At 40.7% G+C, this 19,974-nt stretch overlaps 1 protein-coding gene across 5 annotated transcripts in view; it reads right to left on the bottom strand.

Moving 5' to 3' along the window:
• Positions 1-335: 335 nt before the first annotated feature.
• The window catches only part of DET1 (DET1 partner of COP1 E3 ubiquitin ligase), a 143,237-nt gene continuing 123,598 nt past the window's right edge, over positions 336-19,974 (bottom strand). For 2 of the 5 annotated variants that reach the window (XM_075342819.1, XM_075342820.1), the window contains exons 5-6: positions 15,245-15,367; positions 336-2,886 (exon numbers count right to left, since the gene is read on the bottom strand). In XM_075342819.1, the coding sequence (XP_075198934.1) occupies positions 2,697-2,886; positions 15,245-15,367 (313 nt within the window). In that variant the 3' untranslated portion in view covers positions 336-2,696. The remainder of the gene's footprint in view (positions 2,887-15,244; positions 15,368-19,974) is intronic. The other 3 variants (XM_075342821.1, XM_075342822.1, XR_012752885.1) reach the window with 2 other exon arrangements.

The raw sequence follows: 19,974 nt of genomic DNA, 5'->3' as shown, positions 1-19,974 counted from the left end.
CTACCAATAAGTCATGGGGGGCACAGAGTACAAAGAGGCATCTGAGTTGGCAGATACTAACTAAAAAAACTCCCCCCCCCCCACATAGTGGCCCCCCAGTGAGCCCCTTTTTTCTCTGTTTACCCTAAATTAATTTTGGTGTCACCTCTCACACGGCTAACAGAGAAGATAGGTCCCTGGGTTTCACCTCTCCCATGGCTAGTTGTGACCATACGCAATTTCTATATGCCTCTTTGTACTCTGTGCCCCCCATGACTTATTGGTAGTTGTTTTTAACCCTTCCTTGCTGTCTATACGTGTGCAACCTTCATTAATAAATTTTGTATTTTTGCATCATACTCGCTGTTCTCCTGTTCTTCTGCTAAATGAGTAGTGCATGCACTCTGCCGGTATATACATGACGGCAGAGTGTTTATTACATGGCTCTTCATGTGAGAATTGTTCTTATAATAACACAATTTAATAGAACTGTCACAGTGGGAAGATCTGTCGTCATTCATCATGGATGGGAATAGGTAAATGACAGGAGAGGAGAAAGGATTCATTTATTTGTATGTGTTCCCTACTCCTCCTACAGGGCTGCATAGGACTTCCTTTTGCTCACTGAATTGGTCAAGAAGAAAGTGAAGTGTGAGGAATTCTCTGTCTATCTCCATGGTTTGCCAGATAAAATCATTTTGCTGAACTCACTAGCTTAGCAGGTCAGGGATTCCTTCACATTGCATGGCCTAGTCTGTAATTTTTCAGGAAAACACATTGCGGGTCTATTCTTAAGGTGGCCATACACAATTGTTAAGTAGATAAAAAGTGCCTGTAAAACAAGCAACATTGCAATTTACTTCTTATTAAAATATCAGTTCTCACGAAGGCAGGGGGAATTTTAATTCTGTAATTTCCTTTTTGTTGTCTTGGTTACCAGCCATCTCTGCAGGGTATAAGGGGTAGCCAGTTTTTGGGATAAGGAGAGTGCGCTTGCACGTGCTGCTCAGAAGCGGCCGTGTCACTAGATCAGGCCAGATTTACTGCCCTGTGCTCTTCAGATGGTGCAGAGGAAAATCTGCCTCTGCTTGTAACAAGGGAGAACTCACAGAACTGGGTGTCATTAGGAGCAGCACACAGGTAGCCGGGTGGCAAAGAAGCAATGTGTTCTTTTTAAGGCCTCATTCAGACATCCGTTTTTCAGATATATGTTCTGTGTTTTCCACAGATAGAAAATGTAAACATTATAGTCTATGGTACTGGTCATATGTTTATTTTTTAAATTTTGATCAAAATCACCCATACAGGTCTGTAGGACAGTTTTTAACATTGTACTAGGTAGGGGAAGCTTTGCCTTTTTATTTATGTTTTATCTTTACAGTATGAGGAATGACTGCAAGTAAAAACAGACACAGACCAAGCACTGATGAAAATCTGATCCAGCACACCGATATGAACACAATTTTGTCACGTATTACAAAAAACGGAAAGATCAATGCAATGAGGCCTAAAACAGCCAAATTTACATTTAAAGGGAATCAGTCACCAGGTTTTTGCTTCCCCATCTGATAGCAGGATAATTTGGAGACAGAGACCCTGATTCCAGTGATGTGTCACTTACTGAGCTGTTTGAGGTCATTTTGATAAAATCAATGTTTTATCTGCAGCAGATCTAGCACTTATACACAGCTCATGATTATGCTGGACTACCTGGCAGCAAGCAAAGTAGTCTTGTAATGAAAATCCATTGCTGATTAAACAGTGATTTTATCGAAACTACACTAACAGCCCAGTAAGTGGCACATGGAATTAGGACCTCTGGTCCTACGTTATGCTGCTCTGAGATTAGGTGGTAACCCGGTGACAGGTTCCCTTTAATGCTTAGTTTTTTTTGGTCTATGCACCTTTATTGGCCATCAATGTGTGATCAGTGATACAATCCCCCAGGGATAAGGCACTTTTTGCTCGCAGTGAAGTCTAATCCACCAATTTAGAACTATTCACTTTAGCGGGCTTGTTCAGAACATTTATAGAATGACACTGACATTCAGTATTCTAAGAATGCGTACTGTACTCAGTGTTAGGACTCTGCTGTTTATACACTCCCAGCGCTCGTGACTTGGTCACTCCAAATGCAATCTGCATACTTACAATGATGTGGTGATTACTTTTTATCCCAAATTTCATTGGTCTCAATAAAAAAAAAAAAAAAAAGCAAGATAATGCAGTTGGCATGTCATCGGCTTACGTTTTAATGGAGCTGACTGTCAGTACCAGGCACAACAACATGTACACAGTGCAGTACCTTGGCAAACTGCTGTCCAACCAATGGACCCCCATTGATGACGATGCAACTCAACATGATGATCTTAGTGAGAGGACATCAATGAATATTTCCAGAAAATTCTTGTGAGTAAAATAAGGGCTATTGCGTACTGACATTAGGAAAAGTCGAACGGGATGTGGTTCTTTGCTACTACCAGTAGAGGCAGAAGATGACTTTACGGAGTCCTGGAGGTAGACTTTATCCTAAGTGTGGTGAGTTACAATTTTTAAGGTGTCGGAGTTACAGATATTGTGGTGTATTTTCACATCCAGGTTTTTTATTCATGATTTGTACTGTGAGCTTTAGAGGTGAACCTAATTTAGTTTCTAGTTATAAAAAAAAGAAGAGAAAATGATGGCATTAAGGCAGCAGGTTCTAGATCTGGAATCTTCTACGTACAGATGTGTCTCATATGAAAGTTCACCACATATTCTGCATTAGTCCTCTGCACAGATATTGCAAATGGCTCAAATGGATGAAATGTGAAGGCCACAAGCCTACGCACAGTGTGATTGATGGGTCGCCCAAGAAGGCCAGCCTGGATTTTAAACTTTAAGAGTCCTGAATCTCTTGCATAGAACCTAGAAAAAAAAAGCAAAGAATTAGAAGACTAAGAAATGTTATCACTCTAAACATTATTTAACCTAGTTAAAGTAATATAAGGCCACCTATAGGCGGCAACAGAAAAAAACATTTTCTAACCCACTTGGAACAGGTTCCCTCTTCTGTGGTTGGCAAACCTAAAAATCCAAGCTTCATTAGACGCGTGAGTGGCAGCACAGACGGATCTCATTAAGTTTTGGTTATGGGGAGACAATTTGTCCATGACCCTAACACACCAGAGGTGGACCTGTCAATCATTGAAGGCAATCTGGAAGATCTGCTATAAAATGCTTAGCTGGGGAATACCACTTGATTTTTTTTTTTGCCAAGCTCTTGGATACTGATGTAACCAATAGAAAGATGCATCCTGTCACATTAATTCAGTGCTGTGATAAAATACTTTTCTTACAAATAAGTCAAAATTACGATGTTGAAAAGGAAAGGGCATAAATGAAGAGTAAGAGCAGTGATTGCTGTGGACAACTGGCGGAAATCATGACAACTAAAACGATGTGGTGCCTTAAATTTTGGAAAAATGTCATGAAAATTCTTTTCCGCATGTCTATGTAGGCAACACGCAAAGAACTGGAAGGTGATATGGTCACACCTCAGATTGTAGGACTGATAAATAGGGTTTATTGCATTCTTGTTATCTTTGGTTTAAAGTGAAAGATGTGATGACCAATTTTAAGTAGAAAAATCAGTCTTCACCAGAAAAAGATGATGTTAAGAGCAATGGACAGTCCGGTTACTGTACCTTCAAAATGGCATGTTTCTGACCTGCATGTCCATCTCATAACCCATAAAAGGGAACCTATCACCTCCTAGGTTATGGACTCCAAACCACAAATTTGTTATGTAGCACTTTAGTTTCTTTGTGTAGTGTAGAAAGAGAACATCATTATACATGTGATGGATTCTCATAACACAGAAGAAGTCATCTGGCTGGAGACATTGGGGAGAGGAATGTGGAACATTTGCAGCCCAATGTTATAAAATGCTATGAGGCAGTCTGTGAACTCAAAAAGATCAACACACCTTAGTTGAGTTCTGTAAGGCATGTAGTTTCCACAGTGGGGCACTACAAAAAATGTGTCATGGTGTCCGCCATCTATTCCAGCCAAATTTCCAAGCCAAAAACCAGAAAGCGATTCTTCCCTTCTGAATTCTGCCAACTGTCCAGCAGCAGTTTCTGACAAGATATGGAAATTGGACAATAAAGTTTGTGGTCCTTTTCTACCCATTACCCCTCGTCAAAATGACATGAGGGATATTACAGAAAAGTTTACAGATTTCTCAAGAAGACAGTGGATCACAGATATCAAGGTATAATTTTATTTAGCTTCCTATGACCTACATGCCCATATAGACGGCTTAGGAGGGATGATCCTCCTGACAGAATCCCTTTAAGCCTTTTAACACTCTAGAAGGGCATCACAAAAAGGGTTCTGATGTAAAGTAGACGTATGGAAAATATTATTTGCATGGTATGAGTGTCTAATGTAAGGACGTTAAGTTTACAATTTAAAAAATTGCTACATTGTCAAAATTCAGATATTGTCTTAAATAAAAGCAGATCATTTCTACATACAATTTCCTACCAACCCAAAGCACAAAATACAATTTAAGAATATATATATATATATATATATATATATATATATATATATATATATATATATATATATATATACACACACAGTTAGGTCCAGAAATATTTGGACAGTGACTCAATTTTCGCGAGTTGGGCTCTGCATGCCACCACATTGGATTTGAAATGAAACCTCTACAACAGAATTCAAGTGCAGATTGTAACGTTTAATTTGAAGGTTTGAACAAAAATATCTGATAGAAATTGTAGGAATTGTACACATTTCTTTACAAACACTCCACATTTTAGGAGGTCAAAAGTAATTGGACAAATAAACCAAACCCAAACAAAATATTTTTATTTTCAATATTTTGTTGCGAATCCTTTGGAGGCAATCACTGCCTTAAGTCTGGAACCCATGCACATCACCAAACGCTGGGTTTCCTCCTTCTTAATGCTTTGCCAGGCCTTTACAGCCGCAGCCTTCAGGTCTTGCTTGTTTGTGGGTCTTTCCGTCTTAAGTCTGGATTTGAGCAAGTGAAATGCATGCTCAATTGGGTTAAGATCTGGTGATTGACTTGGCCATTGCAGAATGTTCCACTTTTTTGCACTCATGAACTCCTGGGTAGCTTTGGCTGTATGCTTGGGGTCATTGTCCATCTGTACTATGAAGCGCCGTCCGATCAACTTTGCGGCATTTGGCTGAATCTGGGCTGAAAGTATATCTCGGTACACTTCAGAATTCATCCGGCTACTCTTGTCTGCTGTTATGTCATCAATAAACACAAGTGACCCAGTGCCATTGAAAGCCATGCATGCCCGCCCATGCCATCACGTTGCCTCCACCATGTTTTACAGAGGATGTGGTGTGCCTTGGATCATGTGCCGTTCCCTTTCTTCTCCAAACTTTTTTCTTCCCATAATTCTAGTACAGGTTGATCTTTGTCTCATCTGTCCATAGAATACTTTTCCAGAACTGAGCTGGCTTCTTGAGGTGTTTTTCAGCAAATTTAACTCTGGCCTGTCTATTTTTGGAATTGATGAATGGTTTGCATCTAGATGTGAACCCTTTGTATTTACTTTCATGGAGTCTTCTCTTTACTGTTGACTTAGAGACCGATACACCTACTTCACTGAGAGTGTTCTGGACTTCAGTTGATGTTATGAACGGGTTCTTCTTCACCAAAGAAAGTATGCGGCGATCATCCACCACTGTTGTCATCCGTGGACGCCCAGGCCTTTTTGAGTTCCCAAGCTCACCAGTCAATTCCTTTTTTCTCAGAATGTACCTGACTGTTGATTTTGCTACTCCAAGCATGTCTGCTATCTCTCTGATGGATTTTTTCTTTTTATTCAGCCTCAGGATGTTCTGCTTCACCTCAATTGAGAGTTCCTTAGACCGCATGTTGTCTGGTCACAGCAACAGCTTCCAAATGCAAAACCACACACCTGTAATCAATCCCAGACCTTTTAACTACTTCATTGATTACAGGTTAATGAGGGAGATGCCTTCAGAGTTAATTGCAGCCCTTAGAGTCCCTTGTCCAATTACTTTTGGTCCCTTGAAAAAGAGGAGGCTATGCATTACAGAGCTATGATTCCTAAACCCTTTCTCCGATTTGGATGTGAAAACTCTCATATTGCAGCTGGGAGTGTGCACTTTCAGCCCATATTATATATATAATTGTATTTCTGAACATGTTTTTGTAAACAGCTAAAATAACAAAACTTGTGTCACTGTCCAAATATTTCTGGACCTAACTGTATATATATATATATATATATATATATATATATATATATACATACATATATATATATATATATACATACATATATATATATATATACATACATATATATATATATATACATACATATATATATACATACATATATATATATACATACATATATATATATATATATATATATATATATATATATATATATATATAAAAATAATTTTACTAGCTGTACTACCCAGCTTCGCCCGGGTTAATAACTGCTGTTAACAAAATAGAATGTATTAACAAAAATGTATTCTGCACACAAAAACCACAAAACAATTAGATAGAAATGTAATTATTAAAAGGCAAAAACTAAGCTAATAGAAGCATTTCACAACATATATTTCAACATCACAGATATTCCACACAGATTTAACTAAATTGGCCAAGTAATGTGCTCCGTCTGCCTCCTTCCCCGGTCTGCCTCCTTCCCCGGTCTGCCTCCTTCCCCGGTCTGCCTGTCTCTTTCTTTGTCTGTCTCAATCTCTCTGTTTCTTTCCCCATCTGACTCTTCCCAGGTCTGTCTCCCCGTCTCTTTCTCTGTGTATTTTCCTTGTCTGTCTCTTTCCCTGTCTGCCTGTCTTTGTCTGTCTCTATTTTTCTGTCTTTTTCCCATTCTGTTTTTATCAAGGTCTGTGTCTCTCCCCATCTATCTTTGTCTCTCTGGCTGTCTCCTCCTTCCCTGTCTGCCTGTCTCTGCCCCTGTCTGCATGCCTGTCTGTCTCTTTCCCCATCTTTCTCTTTCCAGGTCTGTCTCTTTCCAGGTCTGTCTCTCTTTTTCACCGCTTGTCTCTGTCTGTCTCTTTTCCTGTCTGTCTCTTTATCCGTCTCCCCACCGATATCTTATCACCTCACATATAAGCTTCTTATACTATGAATGTCTTTTGTTCCTATAGCAACCACTCACAGCTCCTACTAATAACCTGTAGTTCCAGGCTCCATTTACTTTAATGAAGGCATGTTTTTTGGAGAGTAACTGTAAAGCGCGGGGTTATATTTTCCTGTCAAAACATAGTCTACGACGTTCCCTGGGTCACATGAGGTGTCTGTGCAAAATTTCGTGATTGTAAATGCGACGGTGCGGATACACTTTTCGTTTCACTTTTTCCCCATTATGTAGAAAGGGGCAAAATTGATTGGTAAATTGGAACGCGCGGGGTTAAAATTTCGCCTCACAACATCTACACTACAGCCTATGACGCTTTTGGGGTCCAGATGTGTGAGTGTGCAAAATTTTGTGGCTGTAGCTGCAACGATGCAGATGCCAATCCCGGACATACACACATACATATACACATACATACACACATTCAGCTTTATATATTAGATTAAGAGATCACTGCACAATTTTCCGTTTTTCTGATTTTTCTCTTTATAGGTATACTTTTGAGTGAACTGTAAATTGTTCTTTTATTCTATAAACTACTGACATTATTTCCAAATTTCCAAGCAATAAATTTTGTATTTATTTTCTGAAAATGAGAAATGGTCAAAATAACAAAACAATGCACAGTGCTTTCAGGCCTTAAATAATGCAAAGAAAACAAGTTCATAATCATTTAGAAACAATACTAATGTATTACCTTTTGAAGAGTTCAGAAATCAATATTTTGTGGAACCACGATTTTTAATCACAGCCTTCATGCATCTCAGCATGGTTTCCACCAGTCTTTCACACTGCTTTTGGGTGACCTTATGCCACCCCTGGTGTAAAAATTTAAGCAGTTCCTCTTTGATTGATAGCTTGTGACTATCATCTTCCTCTTGATTACATTATAGAGGTTTTCAATGGGGTTCAGGTCTGGAGTTTGGGCTGGCCATGACAGGGTTTTGATGTGGTGGTCCTTCATCCACACATTGAGTGACCTACCTGTGGGACATGGCACATTGTCCTGCTGGAAAAGTCTTCAGAGTTGGGGAACATTGCCTGAGCAGAAGGAAGCAACTGTTATTCCAGGATAACCTTGTATGTGGCTTGATTCATAGATCCTTCGCAAAGTTTAATCTGCCCAATTCCAGTCTTGCGGAAGCATCTCCAAATCATCACCAATCCTCCACCAAATTTCACAATGGGTGCAAGACACTGTGGCTTGTACGCCTCTCTATGTCTCCGTCTAACCATTAGACAACCAGATGGTGGGCAAAGCTGAAAATTAGACTCATCAGAGGAGATTACCTCTATGGTCCAATCCTTATGTCATTGCCAAACTTCAGCCTGGCTCTCCTTTGCTTCTCATTGATAAAAGGCTTTTTTCTAGCTTTACATGACTTGAGCCCTGCTTCTAGGAGCCTGTTACAAACTGTTCTTGCCGTGCATTTCACTTCAACTGCCATTTGCCATTCCTTTTGTAGGTCACTTGATGTAATCCTGTGGTTGCTGAGTGACATTTGAATAACATGACAGGCATCCTGGTCAGTGGAGAGTTGCTTTCACCCTCTGCCGGTCTGTAGCTTTGTTGTCCCCAATGTCTGCTGCTTGACCATGTTGTATTGACTGCCGTCTTAGAAATTTTATGGATGGAGGCAACATGATGCTCACTATATCCCTCTGCTAATAAAGCCAGACTTGTGTCTGTCTTTTGCTCACTCAAGACTGCATGGTTAAAAGTTATTTTTTCATTCCTATTGCTTTTGAGATATTACTAGCACTTGTTTTGCCATCCAGCTTGTCCTATTGCAAGAGGATTGTGAAGACCACAGCAGCGTCTTTTATACTTTCCCTCATTAAATAAGATTTGGTTCAGGTGATCACCTAATCAGAAGCACATTACCCTAGAATGAGGTGTATTCTGATTGGAATTCAACTGACACTGGAATGGAATGGCTGTCAGACATGTAAAGAAGGTGAATTTTTATAAAACTGTGCAGTCAGTGGTCTCTTAATTTTTGCCAGAGCTGTATGTATGTATGCATGTACCGTATATATAATATGCTTTATTGGTCAGAATACCCACAAACATACCCGGAGAGGAATCTAAAAAAAATCCTTTCACTTGCTGTAAATGTGTCCTTTTTTATTTTGCATAATTGCTGCTTCTCTCCTGAATTCTTCCTTGATTTTCTTTTATTCCTATTCTTTTCCATTCCTGAGATATGCCCCCTCTTCCCTATATAAAAATCTAGTGAATTTATCCAAGTAGTTGTGGTCATAGGCTGAGTATTATCGAGGGCCGCATCCAGTTGGCTAAAAAGACAATTTACATAGAGAGAAAAAGGGTCCATATCTGATGCATGCAGATACATAGAACAGTAGGTCTACACCTTGTACACCATGTGAAAATGACATTTGTGGCAAGTGAAGGGTAGATTTAGAGGGCTGGTGATGATCGCAGGTCACAGTCAGAGTCTACAAACCAGCACAGAATATTATTATCTGCGGAATAAATAGACTTCTAATTACTACAGTTACATTAGATGAAGCTCGATGGGTACTTATCTTGTATAACAGACCCTTTAAGATAGCGGGGTATAAAAAGTATGCAATATTATTGTGATAAAAATCCCTGGAAAATAAATCCAGATAACAAAAAGGATAAATAATAGTTTTAAATGAAAAAAACTATAAAAGAAAAAAAAAAGACAATTAAGAGATAAATCTCACAATTCAGGTGATTTCCAACTGTGGTGTAAGCTTTTATGCCTCCATACAGTTATTCAGTGATTATACTACAATATCGTAATCATCATTTCATTTTTTTTTCTCCTACGTGCGTTGCAGGATTCGAGCAGATGGGCAAGGCTTGGCGAGAAGTAGGTTTCTGTGTAGATGAGAGAGGCAGGCGTGAAGTGTAGCCTATTCACCATAAGTACCATAAAAGCAAAGGTTTCCATGGTAACCAGAGTTTCCTTGTATTCACGAGAAGACAATGGCGGGTGAAGAAGCCATGCAGCAGTGACAGGGGTGTTTTGGTGTAATGCTACAGCTGGAAAATGGATTTTACCGTGCCTTATCATGTTGTTTAATAGAATATTCTGATAATTAGGAACACAGGCAGTGTATGAAGTGGCGGCACAATAGTGAGGACGCCATAGTCTGGGTAGCTAAATATCAAGGTTTCCTTTATAGGATTTTGGCAGAGAAAAAAAGGATCTTGCTTAATGGTTAGAGGAGAAAACATAGGAAACATTAAAATTGCAGATAAGACTATATAAATGTTGTAATTTGTGCTGTCGTAAATGGGAACATACGTACAAGAAGTTGACCTTTCTGCTAATCAATCACCTTGCATGTTATGTTCACATTCTAGCCAATATAATTTTAACTTTGTAATATCAATTATTTAAAAAAAATAAATAAATCAAATGGAGGAATGATCATGACTAGAAATGTACAGGCCGGACAACCTAACAAAATCTAGATGTTTGAGATTTATACCTATAATTAACTCGGCCCAACTCACTCTACAATGTTCAGTGAACAAATCCAAGACAAAACGTGAATTTCCTGCAAAAATCTAAGTGTGAGGTGGCCGTTGGGCTGGGTATTTGTACAGTGTTTCCCCAAAAATAAGACAGATGCTTATATTATTTTTGGCTCCAAAAGATTAGCTGGGGCTTATTTTCAGGGGATGTTTTACATTTTGTAATGATATCATTGATTGGGTCTCCCTTTAATGAAAAATGAATATTCACTCTCTTTCCCTGCCTAACCCTCTGTGCTGGCATCAGTGATTGGAACGTGTGAATATTCATTTTCCATTAACTAATCGGTATTTTGACTATAAACTTCCGGGGCTTACAACAACACAATGGAGTAACGTACACCAATAAAAGTTACATATTGTGATAGGCCTGCCCAGGCCCTATTTCAGGATACTATTATAGAATGGTACGCAACTAGTGCTTATTATTGGACTAGGGCTTATAAGTAGGGATGGGCAGACCTGGACTATAAGTCCGGATCCTCGCAGTTTCAAAGGTGTCCGGGTGTCGGGTACAAGATTCCGAGTGTTTAGTAGCAGCTGTGCGCTATTAACCCCTTTTTACCCCAATTGCCACCGGACCAGGGCAATGGGAAGAGCCGGTAAAGCACCAGACTTGTCACATCTGATGGATGCGGCAATTATGGGCGGCTGGAAGCTGAAATTTTTAGGCTGGGTCTCCTGAGCCTAAGAATACCAGCCACCAGCTGTCGGGCTTTATCATGGCTGGGTATCAAAATTGGGGAGTACCGCACATCACTTTTTTAAATTATTTAACTAAAAAAAAGCCGCATGCAGTTGTTCTTTTCATACACAGACACATTCAAGATAAGCACAGGGCTGGGGCTGTAGCCATGGGCTTTTATCTGTGCTGGGTAGCAGAATATGGAGGGGGAGGCCCTACGCCAATTGTTTTATTTATTTTTATACCACGATACGGATGGTAGATGCTAGAGTGTATGGGCTCCTTCCAGATATGACGTCATGTCAACACGCCCCCTTATCCATGATAGGGGCATGTTCAAAATGCCGTGTGACGTTTCCAGCCAAAATAAACAAACATTATTTTTCTAAATCCAAGTGGGCTTGGAGATGTTTATAGAAGCAGGGGTGTGGGGGTAAGATCCCCATATAGGTGGGTGCAGGGGGTGGACAAAAGGAAGCATCTCGACGCCCACCAAGCAAATCACGCCCACTAACCTGGAATGAGCTCATACATTCTAGGCTCATGGTAGATGTTAGAGTGTACGGGCTTCTTCGGTTACACGGCTTTCCCCGCCCACTGGCTGTCCTGGCGCCTGGATTGGATGCAGTCAGCTGACATGCTACCACTCAGGGTGGGGGCGCATCTGACTCAGTGTTTGACTCTAATTAGCGGCTCAGGAAGTGAATGCGGGGCCTAAGAGCAGCATACAGCCATGTCGGAGCCTTGGTAAGTCCACCGCTTGCGCTCCCATTCCTTTATCCCTTCTATCACCATTTTTAATCTCCGGATTCTGATCCCCATAGACTTATATGGGGGCCGGATTCCGGACTGGATCTGGATTTATTTAAAAAGAGAACAGGGACCCACCGGTCCCGGTTTTCTGCGAGACCGCCCAGTTCGAATTATAAGAGCATACTTGAAAAAGGCCAAAAAATACTGCTAGGACCTATTCTCAGGGGTAGGTCTCATTTTCCCTGCCACTCTGTCACCTTACCCAATCAAGTTATGGGTTAAAAATAAAAACATGTGTAAAGTGCCAGAGAGTTTCTTTACTGATGAAAAGTTACGATATTACCTCTTAAAATGTCAACAGAACAGCAATGAATGTGGGCAAGGATATAAAAAAAAAAATTCCAACCAAATTGAAGAATTAGAAATGTGGAGAGGTTATAAAGCGAAATCTCCATCCAGAACAACTTCCCTAAGATCTAGTTAAAGAAAAGCGGCCACAGAAAATTCTCTCATACGTAAGTGCAGTAGGCAGCTTTACTTTACTATTAGCCAAAACATCTCATTTAAAACTGGTGTTCTTCGGATTACAAGAGATACGAAAAAATAAAGTGGACTCCGCTGAACATCTCTCCTGCTGCACTCAGTGACTGATGGACTACAGATGGACTACTCTGCATCAGTGCTAACATGAAAAAATCCCCATTTAAAACTATGAAGTTTAATAAATATGCATTAAAAAGTCAGAAACACAAAGAAATAGAACACTCCCATGTTAAAATTAGTACCGGTAGTGAAAATACTTGAGTGTCAAATGGAAAACTGGTGGCAAAAATACATAACAAAAATGCTGCAGCAAAAGATACCACTACACAACAACCTCAAATTGGCTCTAGGAACATACCCTACCTAGCCGAGGAGGTTGGCAATGGCACCCTGATAAAAAGCGCAAGAATGGCAGCCCCGTCTAACATCAGCTGAACCTGCCTCTCTACAAAAAAACTGTAAAAAATCCTGCAATCTGTCCCTGGCAGACATTAAGCAGCCTTAACACTTCTGGAGAAAGAGGTTTCTGAGCGATTAGAGCATGGTCCTGTCAGGTTGAGGAGCAGCATTGTGAACGAGCAGAACTGATCTCATGCAGCCTGATAGGTTTACAACTGGATATTCAGCATAGCTGAAGCAGGAGGAAAAGAAACAAAAAAACTCAACTGACTAAGCAGAAGGGCTTTTTTTTTCCCTCCTACTTCAGTTCTGCTCCATGAGGCTGACATGTTTACAGCAGGGCCCAGGGACTGACTGATCAAAGTGAAGTCAAAAAAAGAGCACGGAACAGGACTGAAGTGGGAGAATAAGGCACATTCTTCTCAGTCAGCCAAAGAGTGCTTCTTTGTACTCCTGCTTCTTCCCCACTCCATGTCCAGTTGTTCACTTGTCAGGTTGAGTGAGAACAGTTCTGCTCGATCACAATGCTGCTCCTCAGCTTGACAGGATCTAGCTCTATCATCACTCAAACATCTGTCTTGAGAAGTTCCTTCACACTGCAACCCATCGTGCTGTGTGTCCAGGACTGTTAGCAACCTGAAATATGTGATGGTGGCCATTTTGAAATAAATCTTGGAGAACCACTTTAAAATGCAGTTCAATGGACTATGCTGACAGGATTCTTAGAAAAGCAGGTATGTAGGCCTTCTACAATTCTGTCATTCATTTATTTTACATAACTATTTTGTCAGATTTCTGAAGTAGGGTATTTCACACCATTTAGAGAATGATTACTCACCTACAAAAATGTGACCAAAAGCAGATCGCACTTCTTCTGGCTTTCTACACACTTAGGCTATGCCGAAATAATGCCTTTGAAACAGAAGCTTACACGACAAGGAAGATGCTTCAGAAATCATTGAAGGTTTTTTTTGTGTCCGTTAAGTCGTTTTCTAAAAGGTTTTTGTTCCATCTTTGCCACCACTCATTTTCTTTAAAGAGGACCAACCACCAGGATTTTCCTATATAAACTACAGCCAGTGCTATATCGGGTTTTGCTAGTTATTCCCGCCCATGTCTGCCTGCTTATCCTTCCTACTCCTGTCTCTCTTATTACAAAAGGGAAGAAGGACAGGGGGAAGGAAGGACAGGCAAGCAGACAGGGGCAGGAATAACTAGCAAAACCCGACCCACCTTTTAAATATTCTGCGCCTATTGCTCTGGAACACACCAAAAACAATTTGATTCATTCCCATCATCCACACCTTTAAGCGGGCAATAAAAACGCATTTCTTTAGACTAGCCTATCACCTCACCGCCCTGATCTAATCTAGTCCCTTTCTGCCCTTCATAAAATTTACTTCCAATTCCTGTCCCCTGTATCTACTGATTGCATTCCTCTCCATGTACTTTTTTACACTCTGTGTGTATAAATTCTGGCTGGCGACCGGTCCTTGCAGCTGGTTTTCAATACCCTATTAAATTGATGGCTGGACCATATATGACAAGCTTTTCTCCCCCATTCACCTTTTGTGCCTCCCCTATTCACCTCATAGACTGTAAGCTTACGAGCAGGGCCCTCACTCCTATTGATATCTTAATTTTGTTATTTTGTATTGTCTCATATTGTCTGTACATGTTCCCTCTGAATTGTAAAGGTCTGCGGAATATGTTGGCGCTATAGAAATAAAAGTTATTATTATTATTAGCTATCAATCAAATAATAGTACATTTCACAAACTTTACTTGCCTGTATTTCAGAAAGTATATATCCGATGGCACAACTAAAGGTAAGTATAGAATCAGCATGATAGCGCCAATAAAGCACTGGCTTTAGTTTATATAGGAAAATCCTAGTTGTTGGTGCTCTTTAACTTGTATTAACTAGTAAGCAGCTTCTAGGAGGAAGCCTCCTAGATTGTCAGGTCACTTCTTTTAACAGCTTTGCGTCTTTGGAAGCCTAAAGTGGTTAAACAATCTCAGAAAACTAAAATAGATACACAGCAAATAGTTTCTACATTACAATGCATGTGTTCATTCTATATAGAATTTATTTAGGCCTTTTTTCAGATGGGTTAAGGAGCGGAAATGGCTGAAAAAGATGTGTGCACATACCTTAAACCAGATTTTACCATCAATTGTGTCTTGGTTGTTGCATAGCAATAATCCAGGTATCCATCAGGTGGCAAGTATCTATCATCCTGAATAATTTCACTACATTCCCCTGCTGATGATTTGCTGTGAAATAAAACATATAGCACTCGGATGTAAATAAATGTGTCATCCGAGTGTCTGCTGTTTTTTAATGTTGGTACGAGAAGCTTGGAAGAAAATGAACACAAAGCAAAAGCGGGTAAAACGTGCTATTTGTATCGATGGTGCAATGGATCCAGCACTCTGGTCTCTGTTTTGAATGTAAATGACACTAATGAAACGTGAAGGATCCCATTATAAGTAAGGTGGGCCATAAGGTGCTATGTGTGTCTATGGTAGAAAGATCCAGCACTGTGCCATGGCCTCTGTAATTGAGAAACTGTGGAAAGAAAAGCGCAATCAAATTTGATGTTCTCTTGCCAATGTCCTGATGAAGGGAGCTGTGTCTCCAGAAACGCGTAGACTTGTGCATGTTATTAAAGAAGCATTAATCTCTTCCTGGATCCATTGAGTCCTTGGCGCGGAATTAAGACCCTTCTTCTATCACTCATATGGCCTCTGTAATCACAGCCTACCTTACTGGGCACCAGGTATTCAATATCAACTACTCTTTGTCCAAGACTGCTAGGGATTTTGGTATTAACTATTTTAACACCTTAGATAATGTTTATCAATTTCAAAGCCAAGTATCGACTCTTCCAAAACCCAGATACTGAGTGTCTGTATAATCTAATAGAAGGGGAATCCCGAACAGTGAAACGCCATCCTAATATGATATAGAGACAGAGACTGTATACATAAGACAAGCAAAAAGGGAGAAGAAAGCACACATATATAAGGCGCACATCAGGATCGTCTAATCTTAAATGTAATAAATTTTATTGGGTCAAAGAAGGGGACAGACAAGGACATCATAAAAACCTTTAAAATACACATGTAACATATGACCTCACTGATGCTCCAATAAAGATAAATAACATTCCATATAATAGTTCAATCGACAGTGTATAACATGCAAAGCACCCTCATGTTGTGGGTTTACCGCAACAGCTTCCAAATGCAATTCCCACACCCGGAATCTGCTCCAGACCTTTTATCTACTTAATTGATTATGGATTAATGAGGGAATAGTCCATGCAGCCCATTAAGCCTGCTTTACACCATACGATTAAGCATACGATATCGTATGCAATCGTACCCGCCCCCATCGTATGTGCGGCACGTTCAATTTGTTAAACGTGTCGCACAAACGAGTAACCCCCCCGTCACACGTACTTACCCTTCCATACGACCTCGATGTGGGCGGCGAACATCCACTTCCTGGATTGGGAGGGACGTTCGGCGTCACATCAACGTCACGCGGCAGGCGGCCAATAGAAGCGGAGGGGCGGAGATGAGCGGGACGTAAACATCCCGCCCACCTCCTTCCTTCCGCATAGCCGGCCGGGAGCTGCAGGACGCAGGTAAGCTGCTGTTCATCGTTCCCAGGGTGAAACACACTGCGATGTGTGCAACCCCAGGTACGATGAACAACCTGACGTTCAATTTTTAGGAATTGAACGACGTGCATGCGATGAACGTTTTACCGTTCAATCGCACGTAGCTGTTACATGCTACAATGTAACTTACGATGCCGGATGTGCGTCACGACGTGACCCCGCCGACACATTGTAAGATACATTGCAGCGTGTAAAGCGGGCTTTAAGGAGCTTTGGAGATAATTGTCCAATTAATTTTGGTCCCTTGAAAAAGAGGTATCTACATATTAAAGAGCTGTAATTCCTAAACCCTTGTTCCAATTAGTATGTGATTACCCTGAAATTAAAGCTTATTCTGTACTTTAAGCCCATATTGATTATATAACTGTATCTTGACTATGTTTTGGTAAATAGCTAAAATGCCAAAACTTGTCACTGTCCAAATATTTCTGGATCTAACTGTATGTATGTAAACCTCTTTACATGTACAGCACTATGGAATAAATGATGCTTTAAAAATATCAGGGCAGCCTATAGAATTTCTGAGACTACTGATAAGACAAGACAAATTATCACCTTTTTTGTGGTACATCAGGTGAATGAAGTTGTCTTATGTATACAAGTGCATAGGAAAGGCAGGGATGCACAGCCCAAAATCAACACATTTGAGTGCAGCCTATGTGTAAACTAATGATGCAAGCAAAAAGGGAGAAGAAAGCACACATATATAAGGCGCACATCAGGATCGTCTAATCTTAAATGTAATACATTTTATTGGGTCAAAGAAGGGGACAGACAAGGACATCATAAAAACCTTTAAAATACACATGTAACATATGACCTCACTGATGCTCCAATAAAGATAAATAACATTCCATATAATAGTTCAATCGACAGTGTATAACATGCAAAGCACCCTCTTAGTCAAAAATGAGGACAAATACCAAGTATAACACTTAATACCTGAGTAGTATATATCATAAATGGAGCCCTCAAGTTGGTAGTCACACAATTATATCATGACTAAGGACTGCGCCCATATCAATAATATGCAGATCCGGCCCCTCCAATGCTATCCTGGCAACGTATTCAAAGCAATGTGGATTAGATATAGCAGAATATAGTTGCATGAAAAGAAGGATGCATGGCTAAATATATGTGGAACAACAGGTCCCAGCCAGGACGTTCCACTGTAGTCATGCAAACAAAGGTCGCCAATCACACTAGTTGCTTAAGCGATCTATAGCCAGGGATGCCTGGGCAGGTAGGATTATAAATGCAAGCAAGGTACATAGGCACTCCGCCCATACAAAGTGCATATGAGTCAAATGTAAAGGGAGAATCACCTAGACATATAAATTAATCATGCAAGCAGTATGGGCGCAGATGAGCGCGATTACCAGCCGGGCCCGGCGCAGTTAAAGAGGGTATGCATGGATCATACAAGGAGCAGGAGTGGGGTCAGGGAAACGGCCCAACGCGTTGCGCTGACTAGCAGCTTCGTCAGGGGAGGTATGTAACATAAGACCCACAGTAAACATATATATATACACAGGTAATAAATCAGATGATTACCTGCCTGTTGCCGCTCAATTGATTACAGCTGCCTGCAGCCACTGGGCGACCCAGCGGTCTGCTGATGGAGAGGCGAACGATCGCACAATGCATGGTGACGCCCATACAGACGAAACCGGAAGTCTCGAGGAGCACATGACGGTGCAGTAGCCATGTGCACACAGCCAGGAAATTGAGTGTGTAAACATATCGTGACGCGCATGCGCGAGCCGTGCATGTTAGGAGGCGTCCCTCCCAACAAAGGAGGCGTCCCTCCTCTGAGCACAGGCCGATCAAGTGCAGCACATATAGTCAAGGGGAACAGATAGGCACGAGCGCAAGTGCCGAAGCAGACAGGACTCCGCGTTCAAGCCCAGATAGCACACAGACAATTATTCCCAAGGGCACACAAGGGCAGATCCATAAATGCCAGCTGTATTTAAAATAGGGGAAGATAGGTTCAGTAAAAGAATAGGACTATACATTTTTGGGACAGAACCATCATGCCAGTACTCAATGGTACATATGGGTAATCATTATTGCAGGCTTAATTAAGATGTAAAACAATGGTCTTCAAGTGGGTATATGACAAGTGCCAACACGATCCCAATAAAGAATATATGGTCAGAATGCAAATCAGCATGATATATTTAAATAGAACATCACCCCAAACAGAACTTAGAATTTGTAAAAAATCATTGAAACAGCCATAAATCAGTATAATACCCATAGGGCCAAAGACCCCTAAGTATCCGTCCCAAAGTTAACTCCCGAAGCATCATGCAGGAGGGGGGGGAATTTCTTTATATATACATGATGGAGGCCTTCAGTCCCCATATAAAATGCCCAGGGACCAGATAAAGCTTGATCATGGGCTGGATCAGATGGTATTGCTGATCTAGTCAAAGATACTACACTCTGCTCGTACTGTCCTTTCTGATATAACAGGACAAAGGCAGAGGGCACAAATCATATATACCGACATAATGTCCAGTACAAAATGTATAAGTCCCAGTCGATGTTAACCCCCAAAAGTTCATCACAGGTTCCATTGCTGGATTCAATCTTGATCTTTTCCATCCACTTTTCCACTGATCATAGATTGATCTCTTTGTTCTGTTATGTCATTCCTTGCCGTTGTTCTCTACATCAAGGATAGCCCATAACGCCGGATCTCGATTAGATCTCATCAGAATGTGAACTGCAAAGGAACAACAATCAAGACCATAGTGAGCAAATTCTCTAACAATGGCCACCAATAATCTAGCCAAGGAAGCCGGTGTATAGTAGTTCCTCATTAAGCCCGTAAGGGGCGAGTGAGCCAAGATGGTAAATCCATCTTGATTCTGCTCGAAGGAACGCCTTGTGAGAGGAACCGCCTCTACCGGTTTCGTGAATCTTCTCCAGGCCCACTACCAACAGGTTTCTGCTGGAACCCGAATGGAACCTCAGAAAATGAGATGCTATCGAGGTAAGGGTCTTACCTTTCTTCAGGTCAGTTGCTGCTAGATTGATGGTGGAAATGTGTTTTTGAATTCGCTTTCGGAGCTCCTGAGACGTCTGGCCCACATACACCTTAGGACAATCACAAACAATAGCATAAACGACATTAACCGTCTTGCAATTGATGTAAGAATGCAAGGTATATTTTTTGTTAGC

The sequence above is a fragment of the Anomaloglossus baeobatrachus genome, chromosome 4, assembly GCF_048569485.1.
Source record: "Anomaloglossus baeobatrachus isolate aAnoBae1 chromosome 4, aAnoBae1.hap1, whole genome shotgun sequence".
NCBI classification, from domain to species: domain Eukaryota; kingdom Metazoa; phylum Chordata; class Amphibia; order Anura; family Aromobatidae; genus Anomaloglossus; species Anomaloglossus baeobatrachus.
The sequence above is the reverse complement of the archived record's forward strand: the minus strand, read 5'-3'. Positions and strand labels throughout refer to the sequence as shown.